This window comes from Heterodontus francisci, chromosome 6, assembly GCF_036365525.1.
Source record: "Heterodontus francisci isolate sHetFra1 chromosome 6, sHetFra1.hap1, whole genome shotgun sequence".
In the NCBI taxonomy this organism is placed as follows: Eukaryota; Metazoa; Chordata; class Chondrichthyes; order Heterodontiformes; family Heterodontidae; genus Heterodontus; species Heterodontus francisci.
In genome coordinates, this window is record NC_090376.1 from 110,350,908 (window position 1) to 110,371,606 (window position 20,699).

At 40.4% G+C, this 20,699-nt stretch overlaps 1 protein-coding gene across 2 annotated transcripts; it reads right to left on the bottom strand.

Annotated features, from left to right (window-relative positions):
- Window positions 1–8,569: 8,569 nt before the first annotated feature.
- lig4 (ligase IV, DNA, ATP-dependent) lies at window positions 8,570–20,699 on the bottom strand. Of its 2 annotated transcripts, none has more exons than XM_068034131.1 (2): window positions 20,615–20,699; window positions 8,570–13,765 (listed from the first exon to the last, which is right to left on the bottom strand). In XM_068034131.1, the coding sequence occupies exon 2, from the start codon at window positions 13,730–13,732 to the stop codon at window positions 10,994–10,996; it is 2,739 nt and encodes a 912-aa protein (XP_067890232.1). In that variant the 5' UTR covers window positions 13,733–13,765; window positions 20,615–20,699; the 3' UTR covers window positions 8,570–10,993. The 2 variants fall into 2 exon arrangements, with proteins under 2 accessions (XP_067890232.1, XP_067890233.1); XM_068034132.1 differs by lacking the exon at window positions 20,615–20,699 and adding an exon at window positions 19,287–20,564.

The following is a 20,699-nucleotide window of genomic DNA, read 5'->3' on the forward strand; positions in this document are numbered from 1 at the left end:
AAGTAGAATTTAAACAGGCAATGGCTCCAGTTTCTTAAATAAAAATGTTTCTGGAAAATGCAGAGGTATGAAACATGAAACAGAACACTTTCTATTCACAGGTAATTATCAACCTTGTTAACAAACAAGAGGTAGACCATTTCTTCAATAAAAAACTGCAAAGTTCATTGCCTAGGAATGTTCCTTCAGTATAATTTTTTTCCCAACAAAATAAAACACGGTGTGTGCTGCGATTTTTTTTGTCTTCCATACTAAGCAGCATTACCATGTATAAAACCAGGGCAATTAGAAAGGGGGAAAAATAAATCACGATTGTGCAGTTGGTTCTTTTGCAGTCACCTGTGGCTACACCATACTAGTTCTCCTTCAAATGACAGATAATTGAATTCTGCATTGATCAACTCCCATGGTGAAACAAAGGCACTCAACAAAGCACAAGTTAGCATGTCTGACCAGCACTTAGTTTGACTGTACGACAAGGAAATTGGAAAAATCTCGATTGGAAACTGATTTAGTCTACTATACAGGCAGGTCATATCTAGACTACCAGATTACATTTAAGTAACTATGTATTGGTACACTGGCTCATATCTCTGGTTTAATAAAAGCTCTGCTGAAGCAGTGGTGGTGAAGACATGGAAACGTCTTAGTAGATGTGGAAGATTAGACAATGAATAAGGGAGTGAAGCCTATTTTGAGCCAAATCTCAACACAAAAGGACCCTGCTGTCAGTGATCAAAGTCCCAACACAAAAGGATCCTGCTGTCAGTGATGAATATTATGAGACTGCAAATGGTCTTAGCCAGACATGTGTCATTGAACAATGTATCTGCCTGATCTACATGAAGAATACCCAGAAAGTAGAAAATCGTACTGAAGATGAACCTTACTTAGTCTATCAATCATTCATAATTTATTGGTCAGTAGGGGTAGTGTTTGTTTCCTGTTTGAAAATGCATTCTACAACTTCTCGAACATGCAAAATATGTTTGCATGATGAGGGACACAGGAGGATGGAACTCAGCTCATATTTTGAATGCAGTTCCAATTTTACTGGAGATATTAGGTATGGCGAAGGATAGATGCTCAAGAAGGAAAAAAGGACATGTACATAGCAATAGCAACATAATACAAAGAAACGTGATTTGTGCTGGAATTGAAAATGAAATGGAAGGGAAGGTATAACATTTTTCATAGCCTCTAATGTTTTAAAGCATTGCAGTGCAAAAAGAAAATAGCAAGATGCTTTCTAAACCCACATCTTCCTGAACAGTTTTAAGATTGTGTTTCAGAACTTAAAGTAAATTACACTTAGAGTCATAGAGTTATACAGCACAGAAACAAGCCCATCGTGTCTGAGCTGGCCATCAAGCTCCTAACTATTCTAATCCCATTTTCCAGCAATTGGCTCATAGCTTTGTATGCTATGGTGTTTCAAGTGCCCATCTAAATACTTCTTAAATGTTGTGAGGGTTCCTCCCTCTGCCACCCCTTCAGGCAGTGCGTTCCAGATTCCAACCACCCTTTGGGTGAAAACATTTTTCCTCAAATCGCCTCTAAACCTCCTGCCTCTTACCTTAAATCTATGCCCCCTGGTTATTGAGGCCTCCGCCAAGGGAAAAAGTTTCTTCCTCTCTGACCTATCAACGCCCCTCATAATTTTGTATACTTCAATCAGGTCCCCCCTCAGCCTTCTCTGCTCTAAGCAAAACAACCCTAGCCTTTCCAGTCTCTCTTCATAGCTAAAATGCTCCAGCCCAGGCAACATCCTGGTGAATCTCCTCTGCACCCTCTCCAGTGCAATCACATCCTTCCTATAGTGTGGTGCCCAAAACTGTACACAGTACTCCAGCTGTGGCCGAACTAGTGTTTTATACAGCTCCATCATAACCTCCCTGCTCTGATATTCTATACCTCAGCTAATAAAGACTAGTATCCCATATGCCGTCCTAATCACCTTATCTACTTGTGATACTACCTTCAGTGATCTATGGACAAGTACACCAAGGTCCCTCTGACCCTCCACTTCCTAAGGTCCTACTATCTATTGTATATTCCCTTGCCTTGTTAGACCTCCCAAAATGTATCACTTCACACTTCTCAGGATTAAATTCCATTTGCCACTGCTCCGCCCATCTTACCAGCCCATCTATATTGCCCCGTCATCGAAGGCTTTCCTCGTCACTATTTACAACACTACCAATTTTCGTGTCATCTGTGAACTTACAGATCATACCTCCTATATTCACGTCTAAATCATTAATGTACACTACAAACAGCAAGGGTCCCAGCACCGATCCCTGCAGTACACCACTGGTCACAGGATTCCACTCGCAAAAACAACCCTCGACCATTACCCTCTGCTTCCTGCCACTAAGCCAATTTTGGATCCAATTTGCTAAATTACTCTGGATCCCATAGGCTCTTATCTTCTTAACCAATCTCCCATGCGGGACCTTATCAAAAGCCTTACTGAAGTCCATGTAGACTACATCAACTGCTTTACCCTCATCTACACATCTAATCACTGCCTCGAAAAATTCAATCAAGTTAGTTAGACACAATCTCCCTCTGACAAAGTCATGCTGACTATCCCTGATTAATCCCTGCCTCTCCAAGTGAAGATTAATCCTGCCCCTCAGAATTTTTTCCAATAGTTCCCCTACCGCTGATGTTAGACTCACCGGCCTGTAATTACCTGATTTATCCCTGCTACCCTTCTTGAATAATGGTACCACATTCGCTGTCCTCCAGTCCTCTGGTACCTCTTCTGTGGCCAGAGAGGATTTGAAAATTTGTGTCAGAACCCCTGCTATCTCCTCCCTTGCCTCACACAACAGCCTGGGATACATCTCAACTGGTCCTGGGGATTTATCCACTTTTAAGCTGGCTAAAACAGCTAATACTTCCTCCCTTTCAATGCTAATATGTTCAAGTATATCACAATCCCCCTCCCTGATCTCTACACCTACATCATCCTTCCCCATAGTGAACACAGATCACATGAAAAGTAATCATTTAAAACCTCACCTATGTCCTCTGGCTCCACATACAGATTGCCACTTTGGTCCCTAATGGGCCCTACTCTTTCCCTGGTTATCCTCTTGCCCATAATATACTTACAAAATGCCTTGGGATTTTCTTTTATCTTGCCAGCCAGTGTTTTTTCATGTCCCCTCTGTGCTCTCCTAATTATGTTTTTAAGTACCCCCCTACACTTTCTCTGCTCCTCTAGTGCCTCTGCTGTTTTCAGCACTCTGAATCAGTCACAAGCCTCCTTTTTTTTCCTTATCCAATCCTCTATATCCCTTGACATCCAGGGTTCCTGGGACTTGTTGGTCCTACCCTTCACCTTAACAGGAACAGGCTGGCTCTGAACTCTCACTATTTCCTCTTTGAATGACTCCCACTGGTTTGATGTAGACTTTCCTACAAGTAGCTGCTTCCAGTCCACTTTGGCCAGATCCTGTTTTATCATATTGAAATCGGCCTTCCCCCAATTTAGTACCTATATTTCCAGTCCATCTTTGTTCTTTTCCATAACTACCTTAAATCTTAAGAGTTATGGTCACTATCCCCGAAATGCTCCCTGACTGACACTGCCACCACCTGTCTGGCTTAATTCCCTAGGATCAGGTACAGTACCACCCCTTCTCTTGTCGGACTTTCTACGTGCTGGCTCAAAAAGCTCTCCTGTCTGCATTTTAAGAACTCCGCCCCCTTTAAGCCTTTTGCACTAAGACTATCCGAGTTGATATTGGAGAAGTTGAAATCCCTTACTATTATTACCCTATGGTTTTAACACCTCCCTGAGATTTGCCGAAATATCTGCTCCTCTATCTCTCCCTGACTGTTTGGAGGCCTGTAGTACACTCCCAGCCAAGTGATTGCTCCCTTTTTGTTTTGAAGTTCTACCCATATGGCCTCATTTGAGGAACCTTCTAAGATATCATCCCTCCTTACTACAGTAATTGACTCCTTGATCAACAGTGCAATGCCACCTCCTCTTTTACCCCCTCCCTTGTCACGACTGAAGATCCTATACCCTGGAATATTGAGCTGCCAGTCCTGCCCCTCCCTCAACCATGTCTCAGTGATAGCAATGATAGCATTATCCCATGAGTTAATCAATGCCCTCAATTCAACTGCCTTACTCGTAAGACTTCTTGCATTAAAATAGATGCAATCCAGCCTTGTGACTTCACTTGTGACTTAACTGGTCTATATTTGCTCTGCCTTCCAGACTGACACAGTTTCTCCTCTATATTTGACTGTGCATCATCCCCTACTGTACCTCAACTCTGTATCCCCTCCCCCCACAACAGCACTAGCAAATCTCCCAGCAAGGATGTTGGTCCTGTTCCCGTTCAGGTGCAACTCATCCAACTTGTACAGGTCCCACCTTCACCAGAACAAGACTCAGAGATACAGGAAACTAAAACCCTCCCTCTTGCACCATCTCCTCAGCCACACATTCATCTCGTCTAGCCTCCTATTCCCATACTCACTAGCACGTGGCACCGTGAATAATCCAGAGATTACAATCCTTGAGGTCCTGCTTTTTAATCTGCTACCTAGCTTCCTAAATTCTTGTTGCAGGACCTCATCCCTCTTTCTACCTATGTCATTGGTACCAATGTGTACCACGACCTCTGACTGTTCACCCTGCCCTGCAGCTGCTCTGTGACATCCGTGACACTAGCACCAGGGAAGCAACATACCATCCTGGAGTCACATTTGTGGCCACAGAAACACCTATCTGTACCCCTTACGATAGAATCCCCTTTCACTATAGCTCGCCCACTCCTTTTCCTCCCCTCCTGTGCAGCTGAGCCACCCATGGTGCCACAGACTTGGCTCTTGCTGCATTCCCGAGAAGCTATCTCCCCCAATAGTATCCAAAGCAGAAAATCTGTTAAATAGGGAGATGGACCCAGGGGACTCCTGCACTACCTGCCTAGTTCTTCTCATCTGCCTGGCGGTCACCCTTCCCTTTCTGCCTGAGCAGTTTTACCTGCGGTGTGACCACCTCCCTGTACGTGCTATCCATGATGATCTCAGCCTCGTGGATGCTCCACACTGTCTCCAGCTGCCGCTCCAGATCTGAAATGTGGATTTCAAGTAGCTGCAGCTGGAGACACTTCCTGCACACGTGTTCGTCCTGGACACTGGAAGTGTCCCTGATTTCCCACATTGCACAGGAAGAGCACTCCACGCTACCGAGCTGCCCTGCCATGACTTAGCTCTAAGTTATCCCCTTAAATTACCCAAAAATTAGATTATTTACACGAGAGACCTTGATTCCCCCCAAAAAAACTACCTACTATAATTTAAAAAAAACTGTAGGCCTTTCTCTTTACTTTAGTTACTTACCCAGCTTTTTGGAGTTATTCCCTCACAGCAGTTACTCACCAACCAATCACCTTGCAGCTTTCCTGTGATGTCACTGTTGACTTTTTTCTTTTTTTTTTCAGAACTCTGGTGCACCTGGACTGCTCCCTGCATTCTCCCCTCAGGTCCACTTCCTCTCCGCTCCCGGAAGATAAGTCATCTGCTAAGTAATAATCTTATTGTATTGTGTGCTCTTTAAATTACAGTTACTATGGTTTCAAGAAAATGTAAATATTTGTCATATTCATTGTGATTCAAATTAGAAATATGACTGGTGATTTGTCATATTTACCCCATAGAAGAGGCCATTCAGCCCATCGTGTCCACACCAGCTCTCCATGAAGCAAACCAATCAGTTTCACTGCCCCACTCGATTCCCGTAGCCCTGCAAGTTTATTTCCTTCAAATGCCCTTCCAATTTCCTTTTGAAATCATTGATTGTCTCTATAACCCTCCATCACCCTCGTGGGCAGCAAGTTCCAGATCATTACCATTCGCTGCATAAAAAGTTCTTTCTCATATTCCCCCTGCATCTCTTGCCCAAAACATTCAATCTGTGCCCCCTAGCCCTTGTAGCACCAGTTAATGGGAAGAGTTTTTCCTTGTCTAACTTATCTAAGCCTGTCATAATCTTGTACAACTCTATCAAATCTCCTCTCAATCTCATTTGTTCCAGGGAGAACAATCACACTTTTTCCGATCTAACCTTGTAACTAAAATCCTCCATCCCTGGAACCATTCTAGTAAATCTCCTCTTCACCCTCTCAAGGGCCCTCACTTCCTTCCTAAAGTGTGGTGACCAGAACTGAATGCAATAGTCTTGTTGGGGTCTAAAGCTTTATAAAGATTCAACATAACTTCCCTGCTTTTGTAGTCTATGCCTCTATTTATGAATCCCAAGATCCCATATGCTTTGCTAACCAATCTCAATATGTCTTGCCACCTTCAAAGATTGATGCACACACACCCCAGGTCCCTCTGTTCCTGCACATTCTTTAGAACTGTGCCACATTAAGTCTATATTGCCTCACCCTATTCCTTCTGCCAAAATGCATCACCTCACACTTGTCTATTAAATTTCATCTGCCACTTGTCTGCCCATTCCGCTAGCCTATCTGTGCCCTGTTGCAAACAAAAACAAAGTGCTGGAAATATGCAGCAGGTCTGGCAACACCTGTAGAGAGAGAAACAGAGCTAACATTGAGTTGAATACGACTCTTCTTCAGAACCGAGCTGCCAGTTCACTGATTGGGAGATGGATATCTGGCATAATGACCACTACTTAAAGTAGCCTGTAGCACCCTTGCAATGGTGGGTAACAGTCAGCAAAATTGTTAAGTAGCAAACAACATAACTTCAGCCATGGTCTCCTCGGATGCGGCGGGGAATCAGCATGAAGGAGGTGCTCTTTCCCTCTGATGGATGATGTGACCCAAATTAGTCTGCAGGAATGAAGCGAGTTGGCAGAAGTATGTAAATCCCACAAGCATTTAGTTTTTAGTTTAGTTTAGAGATACAGCACTGAAACAGGCCCTTCGGCCCACCGAGTCTGTGCCGACCATCAACCACCCATTTATACTAATCCTACACTAATTCCATATTCCTACCACATCCCCACCTGTCCCTATATTTCCCTACCACCTACCTATACTAGGGGCAATTTATAATGGCCAATTAACCTATCAACCTGCAAGTCTTTGGCATGTGGGAGGAAACCGGAGCACCCGGAGGAAACCCACGCAGACACAGGGAGAACTTGCAAACTCCACACAGGCAGTACCCAGAATTGAACCCGGGTCGCTGGAGCTGTGAGGCTGCGGTGCTAACCACTGCGCCACTGTGCCGCCCCCAACTAAACTAAATTAGTTGGGGGTGGCTGTTGCGTGGGGCAAAAGAAGGGACTAGTGAACATCAAAGAGGAAAGGAGATACTGGGGGACAGGTATAACAGGTTCTGGAGTCAACAAGTGCAAATATATCCAGTGGCAGCAACTGAGTGTGGAGTGGAGGGACCTCAAGAGGGAAGCCTCTGAACAGCAAAGTTCAGCGGTTAGAGGTCAGAAGGGTGACCTCATCCATCAGAAATCCTGCCAGTTACAATTTCACATGCAGTTTAGAAATGATGCAGGAAAACCTGCATACCTGGATTAGATCTTGGCAAAACTGGGATCCATAAATGCTTCTGAGTGCTGGTTTACTAAATGCAACTGAAAGCAATCCTTTGTTGTTGGATAAGCAGTATATTTGAGCTTCAGAATTTTTCAGCATTTTTGACAATATCTTTGGAAATTGTGGCAAAGCGCTGCTCCAACATGCCAGGTCGAGTGCTGGAGTAGTGCCGGAATGCCCCCGCATACTGCATCGGCATCTTCACCCTAAGCAAATAAATCCTTCCCTGGGTCAGGCTCAAGATCACACTGAAAGCAGCATCCCTCTGCATTTTTGGGAGAGTAGCAGGCCCAAGAACTTTGCATTCATACTTATAGTTCGGGAAACATTGTGCAAAACCTTCCCCATTGTTATTTGCATTACTTTCACTCCAGTCTACCCTTGGGTAACCCATTATTATGGTCCTATAACAAATCATGCCTGTAGCAAATGGTAAAATAAGATTTCTAACAAAAGACAAAAATGACATAATTCTAAACAAAAATAATTAAAATTACCCATGCAGTTGTTTTTTTGTGTTTAAATAATTTTCCTTCATATACCCAATCCTTTCATGAAGATATGGAGGCAACCAGGCAATGAACAACTTCCAGAATGCATCAGTTATCACTCTGTGGCAGTGAATAAAGCCCCAGGCTTCAATTCATAAAGAACTTGGTCTGCATATGAAAATTGTAATGCAGTTGCGAATGCATGAAAACTGTATCACTGCATTCTGTATAGACCAAGGATGTTTAAAGAACAGAGAGACATGCATGTGTGTAGATGGAGAGTTTCAAATTTTTTTGCGTGGGTGACTTGGAATTTTGGTTATGGGAGCACGCATTTCTGTGGCTTCCTCACTGCTTGTAAGGTTTATCTGGTCCCCAGTTCCAGAACATTGCTCCTCCCTGCTCAAGACCTTTCTTAGTACAGGTAATGTCTGGTATTGAGATATTGGTGGGAGGTAATGTAGTGAATCAAGTAACCGCCAATGTTTATTGAAGATAATGGTCCAAATTTAAACAGGCTCTTTATTAAATTATTTTTCAAAATACAAGTTATTAATGCTATTAACATGGACAAGAATATCTGCTGACAATTAGCACATGTACATATAGACACCATCCTGGGTATAAACCTAAAATTCTTTCAGAATAATTTCATTTTACCATTGCTATAATTACTAAAAATATACATCTTAATATAGAATGACAGTTTAGTTTTGAAGAAAAGACAGGGAAAAACTCTCCATTTAAAAAAAAATCTATTTTCTCATTGACTTACTTGTATAATCACTGATGGAAACCAGTTAACTCATCTTTAGGAGAAATTGGTTTTCTAAGTAGAAAGGATAAAATAACTAACATCTAAAATTTTAATGAAGCATAACATACAAACAGCATGTGCATTTGAAAGAAGTTTTTTTCAAATCATGGGTTACATGTACTTCAACCATTATTAACTGACTCATGACTAGTCATAATTTGAACTGTACCATATGCTTCACTATGGAGTACTCTCAATTTATGCATCTGTACAACACAGTAAGAGACATAGTGTACTTCAAAAATGGAGATCAATGTTAACTATGAATAATAATAAAGCATCTGGTACAAAAAAAATCAATGACTGTCACATACATATCACAATAAAAGCAATTAAGCTTTGACACAGAATCAAGGAAGCCTTATTCTATTTGCTATTAGGTTTAACAGTTCCCCTGCAGTCTTCAATAATTTAAATCTTCTGATGGTATTGAACTGTAAATAAATAATTTCATGGTCTAAGAGCTGGCACATTTAGAGAGTTCTATACATGTTGAAAGCAATCTCAAACCAGCACATCCAGTATAATTGTTAAGATCTCAGCACTTCCTTTAAAGTCAGAGATAATAAAAGGTATTTCTTTGACATGCTTGAGAACTCCCTCTAAAGACCTGGAAAGGATTCATTTTATGGATTCTATACTAAAATGATTTTGTAGCAGAATGAGGGAGTTTTATGTAAAACCACATTTCCTCCTCCACTTTCTCATTGTTTGGTGTCTGGTATAATTTATGTTTCTGCCCTAATCAATCATGGAATGCTTTACCTTTTTGCTTAATCCTTTTTTTTCGCTTTAGGTAACAAGTACATTCCTCTCTTTTGCACTTTTTGTCCGTAATGTTGTTTAAAGCCTGTTCTTTGGTTTGCTTGATAACAGTGCAGTGCATAGCTGTTATAAGTTTGAGTTACACATCACCAGCTTTAACCAGTCTTCTTGCTTCATTAAATGTCACTTTCAATATTCAAGGTAGTTATGATTTGTAATTTGATACAAGATACTAGTTGCAACAGTCACTTTATACTGTAAAGCACTGAATACTTCCTTTCACTACTGGCAAGCTAAACAATAATGACAGGTTTGGATTATTCACCATCACCAGCGCAGGTTACTAGCTTGGAAGGTGTTCTCTGCATATGATTCGTGACTTAAGTGTTATTACAGGTTATATGTAATAGGATATCAATTTAAAAAGGCCATTAGTTCCACAGTAATTAAATACAATACTTTGATATTACAATCACTTCTAGTGCTAATCCTTCCTGCTGTTTTATTATTTCTAAATTTTCTACATTTAAACCAAGGCTTAAGTGCCATCAGTTGTTGTTGATTGCTTTTACTTTTAAGGGTGATGCTTCAATCACATCATGGAAAGATGACCAGTAATCTAGTTAACCAATTGCAAAATATTGTACACTGGATGTTCAGTTTTTCGTATTTTTACCCACATTAATAAACTCAACCTTTATAGAAGATGAACTAAAAAGTAATATCTAAAAAGGAACTGCAGAAGCAATATCCATCTGGAATAACCCTTCCAGGTCATGTATTGCTTTTTCTACAGGAGGAAAAATAAGTGAAATAAAACAAGCAGACTGTAAATGTTTTGTGAAGGATTGCACAGATTCAGACAGATGTTTTTTTATTTTTTTTTATTAGAGATACAGCACTGAAACAGGCCCTTCGGCCCACCGAGTCTGTGCCGACCATCAACCACCCATTTATACTAATCCTACACTAATCCCATATTCCTACCAAACATCCCCATCTGTCCCTATATTTCCCTACCACCTACCTATACTAGTGACAATTTATAATGGCCAATTTACCTACCAACCTGCAAGTCTTTTGGCTTGTGGGAGGAAACCGGAGCACCCGGAGAAAACCCACGCAGACACAGGGAGAACTTGCAAACTCCACACAGGCAGTACCCAGAATCGAACCCGGGTCCCTGGAGCTGTGAGGCTGCAGTGCTAACCACTGCGCCACTGTGCCGCCCATGATTGATCTTCAATTTAAATTACTTTGTGGGATGTGGAACTGAACAAGTTTACGTTAAGAACTCAACATTGCCCACTTTAAAAATTGTGCAAGTCTTACTCATATTTCAGTGATTCTTTAAGTATCTTCTACAAAAGGTAATTTTTTTCATCCTGCATACTTCCTGCTTTTACTGAATCAATTATCCATGTTTCCTGCACAATTTTGAACTTCCTTTTAAATGTCTTCCTGCGCAATTTTAGTTCTGAGAGGCGTTGTACATCATTACCAACAACAACATGCGAGACGCCTTCATCCAAATTTGTGACACATTGTGCCCCATGAAACCTCAACTCCAAAACCCTCAAATCTAAACTTGTGCCATGTATCTGCGTACTAGAGTCACCATCTCTGCTGTAGAAGTCTATATAAATGGTGCAGTGTCTGAACATACTTAGAGGTGATATGTCCCATAAGTAACGCTGTTCTAAGTCAGCAATAGTTTTAAAGGGCAAATTCTGTTCTGGTTTGCTCATTCTTTTGAACACCTCCTGCAGTTGACTTTTATCAATATCAGCATAATAGCTGTCTCCATAGCAATCATATTCCTGGGCAAAATGTTTTTCCGTAGAAGGTGACATATGAATCATATACTGAGGTTGCCATGGTATAAAATGTTTCTTTTGCAAACACTCCAGCAACCAGTCAGCTTTCACTACATCATGCTCATTAGCAGCGACAAGGTTTTTGACACGGACATTAACAGTGCCAACAACAACACAATATGTTTCTGGTCCAGGGTTCTGCACAACCAACCCACCACATTCAGCTATTCCCTTCTCCAGCTCAGCTTTGGGATGGTCGTGAAGACCATTCAAGACACAAAATTCAACATCTTCAAAAATACTAGAAACTTTATCAACACTCGATAGATCTTGGGCCTTAAACTGTTCCGCAATGCCAACTAATTTTTTGGCCTTTGTAGGAATTTTACGTTTTTTCTTATCTGGTTCATCATCATTTAGGTCAACATGTTTAGATGCAAGTTTCCCAGATGCCTTATCATGCAGTTGATTCAAATCGTGCAACGTCATACAGTCATACCAATCCTTGTCATCTCTAATCTTTTCAATTCGTGGAAAACGTAAGGTGCAACCCGTTTTATACATATCACTGCTCACAATTTCAGCTGCCTTGACTTGTAAGATAATGGAATTGCACGGTTCAATGTAGACTTCTGGTTTTTCAGTGCCACACAGAATGTTTGGTGGGGGGTCTCTTTTGCGGTAAGGTTTCCAGTGATTAGCCAGCTTCAGTGCAAGATCATACAGCTCCTTCATTGTGTACCCAGAACCTACACGGCAAAATGAGTGGAAGACCGATGGTTTCTCACCAGGTGAAGTAGGCTCTGCAACAGCACACAGGAAATGAGATACCATTCCACCACGATGACCTTTACCAAAGTAACCACCAACAATTAAGATGTCAAGCTCATCCATCAAGCCATCAACATATTCTGGCTTAATTTTCAACCAGCCTTCACCACGTTTGTCTGGTTTATAAACAGACAAAGGATCTTTCACCATAATTCCTTCTTCCCTTTGATCTATAGCTTCATTTAAGGCATCAGCCACATCCTTTTTTGTTTTTATTTCAGTTTTCTCCACAATCTGAATGCGCCCTGGCACTGATGTAAAGAGAGTTTGAAGGGTTTCATGTCTTTTTCTGAGAGTTTCATTTGCCAGCTTCTGGTTGTTTACCATTAGCACATCAAAGACACAGAAACAGGTTTGCAATTCTGAATCATCCACCATTCTTTTGATGTCAAACTTGTTCCCCTTCTGCATAAAGGTTTGGGTAATTGGGTTATAGGCCATCATCTCTCCATCAAGAATGCAGTTCTGCAAAGTGCTCTTGAAGATATTGTGAATGAATGGTGTAAGAGACCCTTGCAATGAAGATGCACCAAACTGCTGGCTGTAATCATATCCATTACGAGAAAAATACTTGTAAACATCTCCATCCTTGTGAAGCTGGATACGTTCGCCATCAAGTTTAGTTTCTAAATAGAAACTCTGGTTGTGCATTAACTTTTCAATGTGTTTTATATTAGCAACAGCAGCAAGCATAGGCTTAAAAGGTGAAAACATCATGATGGAGACATCACTGAGAGACACAGTGGGATCATGAAGTTGTCTACAAACTTTCTCAAGATCTGTTGTTACACTGTGAAGCTCTGCTGCATCTGCATGGAATAACTGAAATATAGTTTGTTGACTAATGCCTAATTTCATGTCTTTCAAGATCATACGAATAAGCCATTTTTGTTCCAATGCTGAACTCCGACAGATTAACTGCAACAGGCTCTTTTTGATCAAATCTTTTCTCTTGGCAGCATTATTAAGTGCAATCGAGTCCAAGTGCTCATTTACCTCCTGAATAGTTAGTGTGCCTTTATTTGGACACCTTTGTTTCAGAACAAAATATGCAATAACGGCAAAGTCCCCTGCCTCCCCATGTGAGCTGGTTGGAGCTCTATAGTTTAGGAGTTTAAGAGCATCTTTTCCATCTTTTGGCAAACCAAGAACATCAATGTAAAGTTTTGCAAGCATTGTCTCTTTTATTCCGTATGCCATCCTTTCCCTCTCAAGCTGAGGAAGAATCAGACGCAGTGCTGGGTAGAAGGAGTCAGTGGTGTTTAAATCATTCTTGTGAAGGGTGTTATGGAACTTTCTCCATGAATCCAGGAAGTCTTTGAAATACTTATTTTTATCAGGTCTGGACCTGGTCTTCTGTATTTTGTCTAACGTTAAACACAGATCACAAAAAGGCACTTCAGTGGCTACAGTCTTTACCAGTGAATTATCTGATACAGATGTTGCAGACATGATGAATCTGTGATGATACTGCAAAGGTGTAACCTACCAATTCAAAAAAGAGAATGGTTTGAAAATGCGAGTTTTCAAAGTCAAAGTGAATAAACACAGAAAAATCTAATTTAGCCAGCCTGGTTTTAAATGTATATATTACATTTATGTGTCATAGACTTTTTATTTGACCATCATGATTTTCATGGCTCTCGGTGACAATGGGATAGGATTTTCCCCATTATAAAGTTACCTGTCACACATGCATGCCTGCAGCTGTACACTTTATCATTAGCTGCAGATTCTAATACTAATAGCATTGCTAAAGCACTCGAGGGAAATTTCCTTTATGCTAATTTTCTTTAAGCAACGCTAAATACTGAACAGATATTTCTATATAATATATAGACATTTAGATATAGACCATGAGAACACAGTGCTGGTGAGTAATCAGTGCAATGATGTTTTTGCTATTTTCAGGATTCGTGAACCAACTGCATTTTGCCACCATTTTATTTTTTTTCAGATTGCTGTATTTGTAGAGTTTGTTTCCTCTTCTCCTATTTCTATATAATATATAGACATTTAGATATAGACCATGAGAACACAGTGCTGGTGAGTAATCAGTGCAATGATGTTTTTGCTATTTTCAGGATTCGTGAACCAACTGCATTTTGCCACCATTTTATTTTTTTTCAGATTGCTGTATTTGTAGAGTTTGTTTCCTCTCCTCCTATTTCTATGTTCTCAACTTTGTGTCCTTTCACCATCTTAATTACTGCTGTGTTCTTTTATGTTTTTCCTTCACCTCAGTTATTTATATCTACAACAGTTTTCTCTTAGGCTGTTTGTAAATATTAATCCCATTATCTCCCTCTCCATGACCAGAATGTCTGTTGATTCTCTCTCCTCTCTGACATTTGCCTGCTTGGAACTTTTTTTTTTAAATACTGGGTCAGCTGTCTATAACAATGGTTTTGTTCAATATACTTTACAATTTAGGTCATTAAGTTACTTAGATAATAAATAGCATTGCTAAATATGCTTGAATCTGTTCCACAAATACCCACAATGTATTAAAGCAATACTTTATTTCTAATTGGCTGATTCAACATACTATTGTTTTGCAATTTTACATTAGCAGATCACATGAGAAAAGTATTGAGACAGGAAAAGGCGAACTAGTCCAACTGGTCTGGTTCCATGCTGTTGTGGTGACTCGTTTCAGAATACCAACACTCCCTGTCCACACAGAGCCATGTAATCTCCTCAGAGGTGTGAAAAAAAACCCCAGATAAAAGCCTAGACCAATTAGAACATCAATGAAATATGTTAAAAAAGCTTATTTTTCTACAGCGAAAGCAGAAATGAACCATCTGACAGTAATCTATCAAATGTTAAAAGTACCCTATTACAGTAATCTTAGAATGTAATTTCTTGCAGATCTTTTATCATGCATGTTGTTACGACCAGGTGAGGAAGAGGTCTAGGGTTCCCTTTCAGCCTCCCCCTGGTCTTACTGTAACAGGGTTTTATTTTTAAACACTGTTTATAGCTCCCCCTTGGTGAATCCTAATTCACCGCTTTCCAATTATAAGGCAAAGAAACGAGCATAGGTTCTCTTAGGTTTAAAGAAGATGAAATTTTATTAAACTTAAACTATAATTCGGTTGACGCCTATGGATACATGACGCGCCCACGCTAGCATTCATACGTGATACACACATGCAAGTAGAGACAGAAAAGAGTAGAAGAAAAATAAAGTGGAAAGGTTTGAGGCAACATCTGAACAGTTTTTGTTACGGGTCTTCGAACTCACTGTAAAGTCCTTTTTTGTAGGTAGGTCTTGCTTTTCGTTGGGACCCAGTATTCTTCTTAAACCTTGTTCACTGTAGGAGACTTTTCTCTCTTGGGGTTCATGTGTCTTCAGTCGGTTTTTGGAGTTCCGTGAGAAAGAGATGGGAGCAGACAGGCAGGCAGGAGAAAAGGTCTGCTTCAGTCCAGGAGCATTCTGCTTTCTGCCAGTTCAAACACTGTCGCTCCAATTTAAAACTCTCAGTTCAAACTCTGCAGCAATCAGTTAGTCATGTGACTAACTGGTCTGACCACATCTGTTTGTGGATTGAATTGGAGCAGGGAGTAGCTCCTTTGTCTACAAGCACTGTCTGTTAATATGCAAAAATGTCTTTCCAGCCAGGGGCCTGGCAACCCCTTGTAGCAGGCCTTCTCTTCTTCTCAGCAACAATTTGAAATTTAATGTCCATGTGGCAAAATTAATGTGCCTCATTCTTGTGAGGTGGGGGCCTGCATGACAATGTGTATCAGATTTTGGATGACACTGGTAGATTCAACACAACGTACACTATTGAAAATAAAGATCCTCCATCATATTGACTGTGTTGTAAGACTAAACTGGAATTAGAAAGCTTCCTTAAGAGCACTGAGATTATAGTACATTGGTACTACATTTTCCATTAATTGCTCCAACTGGGGACAGTACATTCACTAAAGGAATGTGTTTAAAACTTCATGTCAATTACAAATACATTACTTTGGGGTCAAAATTGGTCCTAGCAAACAACGCCAGTAAGTGACAATTGTTAAAAGTTGTGTAACAAAAGCACTGGACCAGCTGTACTTTAAAATACATTTTAAATCTGTTAACTAAAATCAATTTCCTCTCAGCCAAGCTATTATAATTAGAAATCATACTTCATCTAAAAGAACAAAGACCTTAAGATACAAAACACAAACTTGTTTGTAGCTTATAAAGAACAGCAACAATTATTTTTCTCCAATTCATTTCAGTCAGCCACTGCTAGCTTACAGCCTGTGGAGCGTCAACTATTGAAATCTTTGTGATTTTTAAGTGGTGCACTTCTAGTAATGAAAGGGAGATAGTAGGAGTTCTATTTCATGAGTTTTTCTTCCAATTCAAACTTGTTTCATAAGAGCTCCTTGCCTCTGAACAATCACACTTGGTAGACTATCCCAGTAATCAATCACCCTCTGTAAATTTTGAGACTACATTGGAGATAGAAAGACCTGCCTATTCCTTTGCCACTTGTCAGGTTTTTTCTCAGCTGCATCAATGTTGGGCTCTCTTGGTATACATGTCAGCTGTACTGGCAGAACATCAACTCAAGTATAGTATATGGGATTTTGCTTTTAAAGTTATCTCAGGAAAACCTGAACAGCTTATGCTTTCTGCTGTTATGAGTTTCATACAGCAAAAACACCGGTTAGTCCTAAACATTGGCCTCCCTGGGAAAATGTTCCATTGGAGTGAATGGGACTTACAAACAGCAAGTTTTAGTTATGTTATAAATGGCCTCCATTCAATCATAAAAAATTTTCGTTACAGCTAGGTGCTATAATGTCTAAGTTGAGTCCTTTTAGTCAGAAGTGCTAGGTTCGGGAACATTTACACTATAACTTCAACAAGGTTACGCTTGTCTAGTGGAAATCCAGAGTTAAGGCCCATTCTGCCTCTGAAGCAGAGGGAGCCCTGTTGCTTACCAATACCACAGTTGTAGTGCTTGTCAAAAAAAAAAATCACATGAAGTTCATACCTTCCACAAGACATCTCTAGACATTTTCTAGTGTGTTTAACATTAAACCCCTGATTTCAAAAAAGGCAACAGCTTGAAATTATACAGTCTGCTTTAATCACAAAGCTGGCCTATTACTAACACTGCAACTGAGCAGCCTGGCCGTTTTCACAAGATTCAATTTGAACGCCGCTGTGATTGTGTGAATAACAATTCGGTTTTAAATCATTAAAGGGGAACTACTTTATCTGACAGTGCAATAAGAGCTTGCCTTAATGTGGTGCCTTCAATGTAGTAAAAAAATCCTAAGACGCTTTGCAGGAGTGCATTTAGACAAAATTTTTGACACTGAGCCAAAGGAGGAAATATTAGGATAAGTTGTCAAAAGCTGGGTCAGAGAGAGATGGAACATTTATTACACTTTAGCAATTATTCAAGATCAGATTGAATTTAAAATAAAAAGACTGAAAATAGTCCACAAAGCACATCCCACATACTGAATATTGTGGCTACTACAAAGAAATGCCCTGTTTTATCGTAATCTAATATATTTAATACTGATAATGGGAGACTTCAGTGCCAAAGTGGGATCTAACTGGACTGCATTGGATGGAGCTATCGAAAGTTTGGATTTGGAGAGGGAAATTAAAAAGGGGAATGGATACTTTGCTCTTGCCTAAGTAATAATCTGATTATGGCGAACACAATGTTCCATCAAAGAAAGACACAAAAAAGTAGACTTAGTTGTCACCTGACAGGCAGACAAGAAGCACAATTAATATAATTGTAAACTTCAGAGACAAGTACAAACACTCTGCGGATGAGGAATAGCATAAAAAATGGAACATTAGGAACTGCAGAGCAAGTATTGTGTATCAAAAACAACACTAAGAAAGATAAATGGATAACTGAAGTAGCCCGGTAGTAGAGTGAAAAATTGCAAGGTTAAAGCAAACATAAAAGTAGATCCTAATAATGAGGACTAAATACAAAAGGTTAACGAGAAAATAAATTACACCAGAAAAAACAAAACACAGCTTTTATATCAGAAGATAAGACAGCAAACACTTCAAATAGCTACAGGGATTGAGGATAAATAGGAGAGGAAGAAGTGGTGGAAAGAATATTTTGAAGATCTATACAATGTATGCAGCAAGATGAATCAGACCTGGATAATTTCAGGGATTTTTTTGGAAGAGGAAGTAAAAATTTATTTTGAACTGTGGGTGCTTAGAATTTCAACAGTATTTAAGCAAAGCAAGGGTGGGTTGGCAGGGTAGGAAAGAACAAATGGAAGGGCTGAGATAGAGTGGTAGGTTAAATGACAAAAGGAATGATAGTGCAAAGCATAAAGAGATGGTAATGGGTCAAATAAAGAAACAAAAGATGTGTCCTGAGGTGTAACTGGGAACAGCAGAATCACCAACAACTGCTGCAGTTAAAAAAAAGGGGCAGAGGTTATGATCTGAAATTGTTGAACTCAATGATGAATCCGGCTGTAAACAGTTCAGTTGAAAGATGAGATGCTGTTCCTCGAGCTTGCTTTGAACTTCATTGGAACAGTGTAGGAGACCAAGGACAGAAAGGTCACAGTGGAAGTGAAGTGGGGAATTAAAATGATGGGGTGAGTAGGAACTCAGACTCATACTTGCAGACTGAATGGAGATGCTCTGCAAAGTGACTATCCAACTTGCGTTTGGTCTCCCCAGTGTAAAAGAGTCTTCATTGTGAGCAGCGAATATAGCAACTAAATTGAAATAAGTACAAGCAAATCACTGTTTCACCTGGAAGTAGCGTTTGGGGCACCGGACAGCAACTATTGGTGGTGATTCTGCTTTAATCATTTACACTTCCTATTTTCTTTTTGTCTGTATAATCAACCCTTTTGTCACTTAACCTCTCTCACCTTCCGCCTAATTGCAGACCTTCCCGCTTGTTCTTTCCTCAGCTCCCCCAATTTCCCTGCTTTGCTTAAAAACTGTTACATCTCTAAGCACTCCCAGTTCCGACGAAGGGTCACTGACCTGAAACGTTAACTAGGTTTCTCTCTCCACAGATGCTGCCAGACCTGCTGAGTGTTTCCAGCATTTTCGGTTTTTATTCCGGATTTCCAACATCCACATTATTTATAGTCATTATGGCACAGGAGGCAGCCATTTGGCCCATCAAGTCCATGCTGCTTTCTGTAGAGCAATCCAGTCAGTCCCAATCCCTACTCCATCCCTCTAGCCCTGCAAGCTTATTTCCCTCAAGTGTCCATCCAATTTCCTTTTTGAAATAACTGATGTTAGGGGTATTGCGTACTAAAGCAGGGAAGTTATTCTGAATCTTTATAAAGCTCTGGTTAGGCCCCAACTATAGTACTGTGTCCAGTTCTGGTCCCACACTTTAGGAAGGATATGAGGGTGCAGCGAACATTTACCTGAATGGTGTCAGGGATCAGGGATTTTACCTACAAGGTTAGATTGGAAAATCTGGAGTTGCTCTTGGAGCAAATGAGATTGAGGGGAGATTTAATAGAGGTGTACAAAATTATGACCGGTTTAGATGAGGTGCCCATCCAACTTCCTTTTTGAAATAACTGATGCTCTCTGCTTCCACCACCTTTGTAGCTATTGTCACTCGCTGCATAAAAAAAATGTTCTTCCTCACATTCCCCTACATCTCTTGCCCAAAACCTTAAATCTGTGTCCCTGGTCCCTGTACCATAAGCTAATGGGAACTGGTTCTCTTTGTCTACCTCATCTAAACCGGTCACAACTTTGTACACCTCTACATCAGTGGCGTAACTACGTCACATCAAAATTGTTTATGAAGGTATGATTATCCCCATATTATTATATGGAACTAAGTACTGGAATGAGAAAAGTTGAAGTGAAAAAAATAACAGCAGCGATGAGTTAGTTAGAAGGAATACTAGGGAGTATCCAGGAAGCAACGAATCAAGAATTATCAAATAACATGACCGAGACAAAAAACAACACGTCTACAGACGATCTAATAAAAAATGGACTGGTGGTTTGGATACATTTCAAGAATAAAGAGTTAGACTAACTCTGCATAGAAGTACATGGTACAAGAAGCTAAGGAACATCAAGGAAGCACCTGACAAACAACTGTCAAGAAGGGACACGGATGACCGAAATGTCCAGACTGGTTCAGAACCAATAGTAAAGTGAATTCATAGGGTACTATTGTCCTTGCACCTAAATGGACAGATCCTTAATGGGGAAAACGACTTTTGCCTTCCGGGGTCAGTGCCCGGTTCGAAATAAATCTTTGGGAGCAACCCATGAAAAATATAAATACTGGATGGCCCAGGGCGTGAGGCACCCAGACCGAGGAAGCTCACCTTTCCAGAATATTCTGCAGACTCCGACCACTGACTCCGCAGCCGCACTCTGACCCCCGCTCTCTGCTCCGCAGGCGCACTCTCA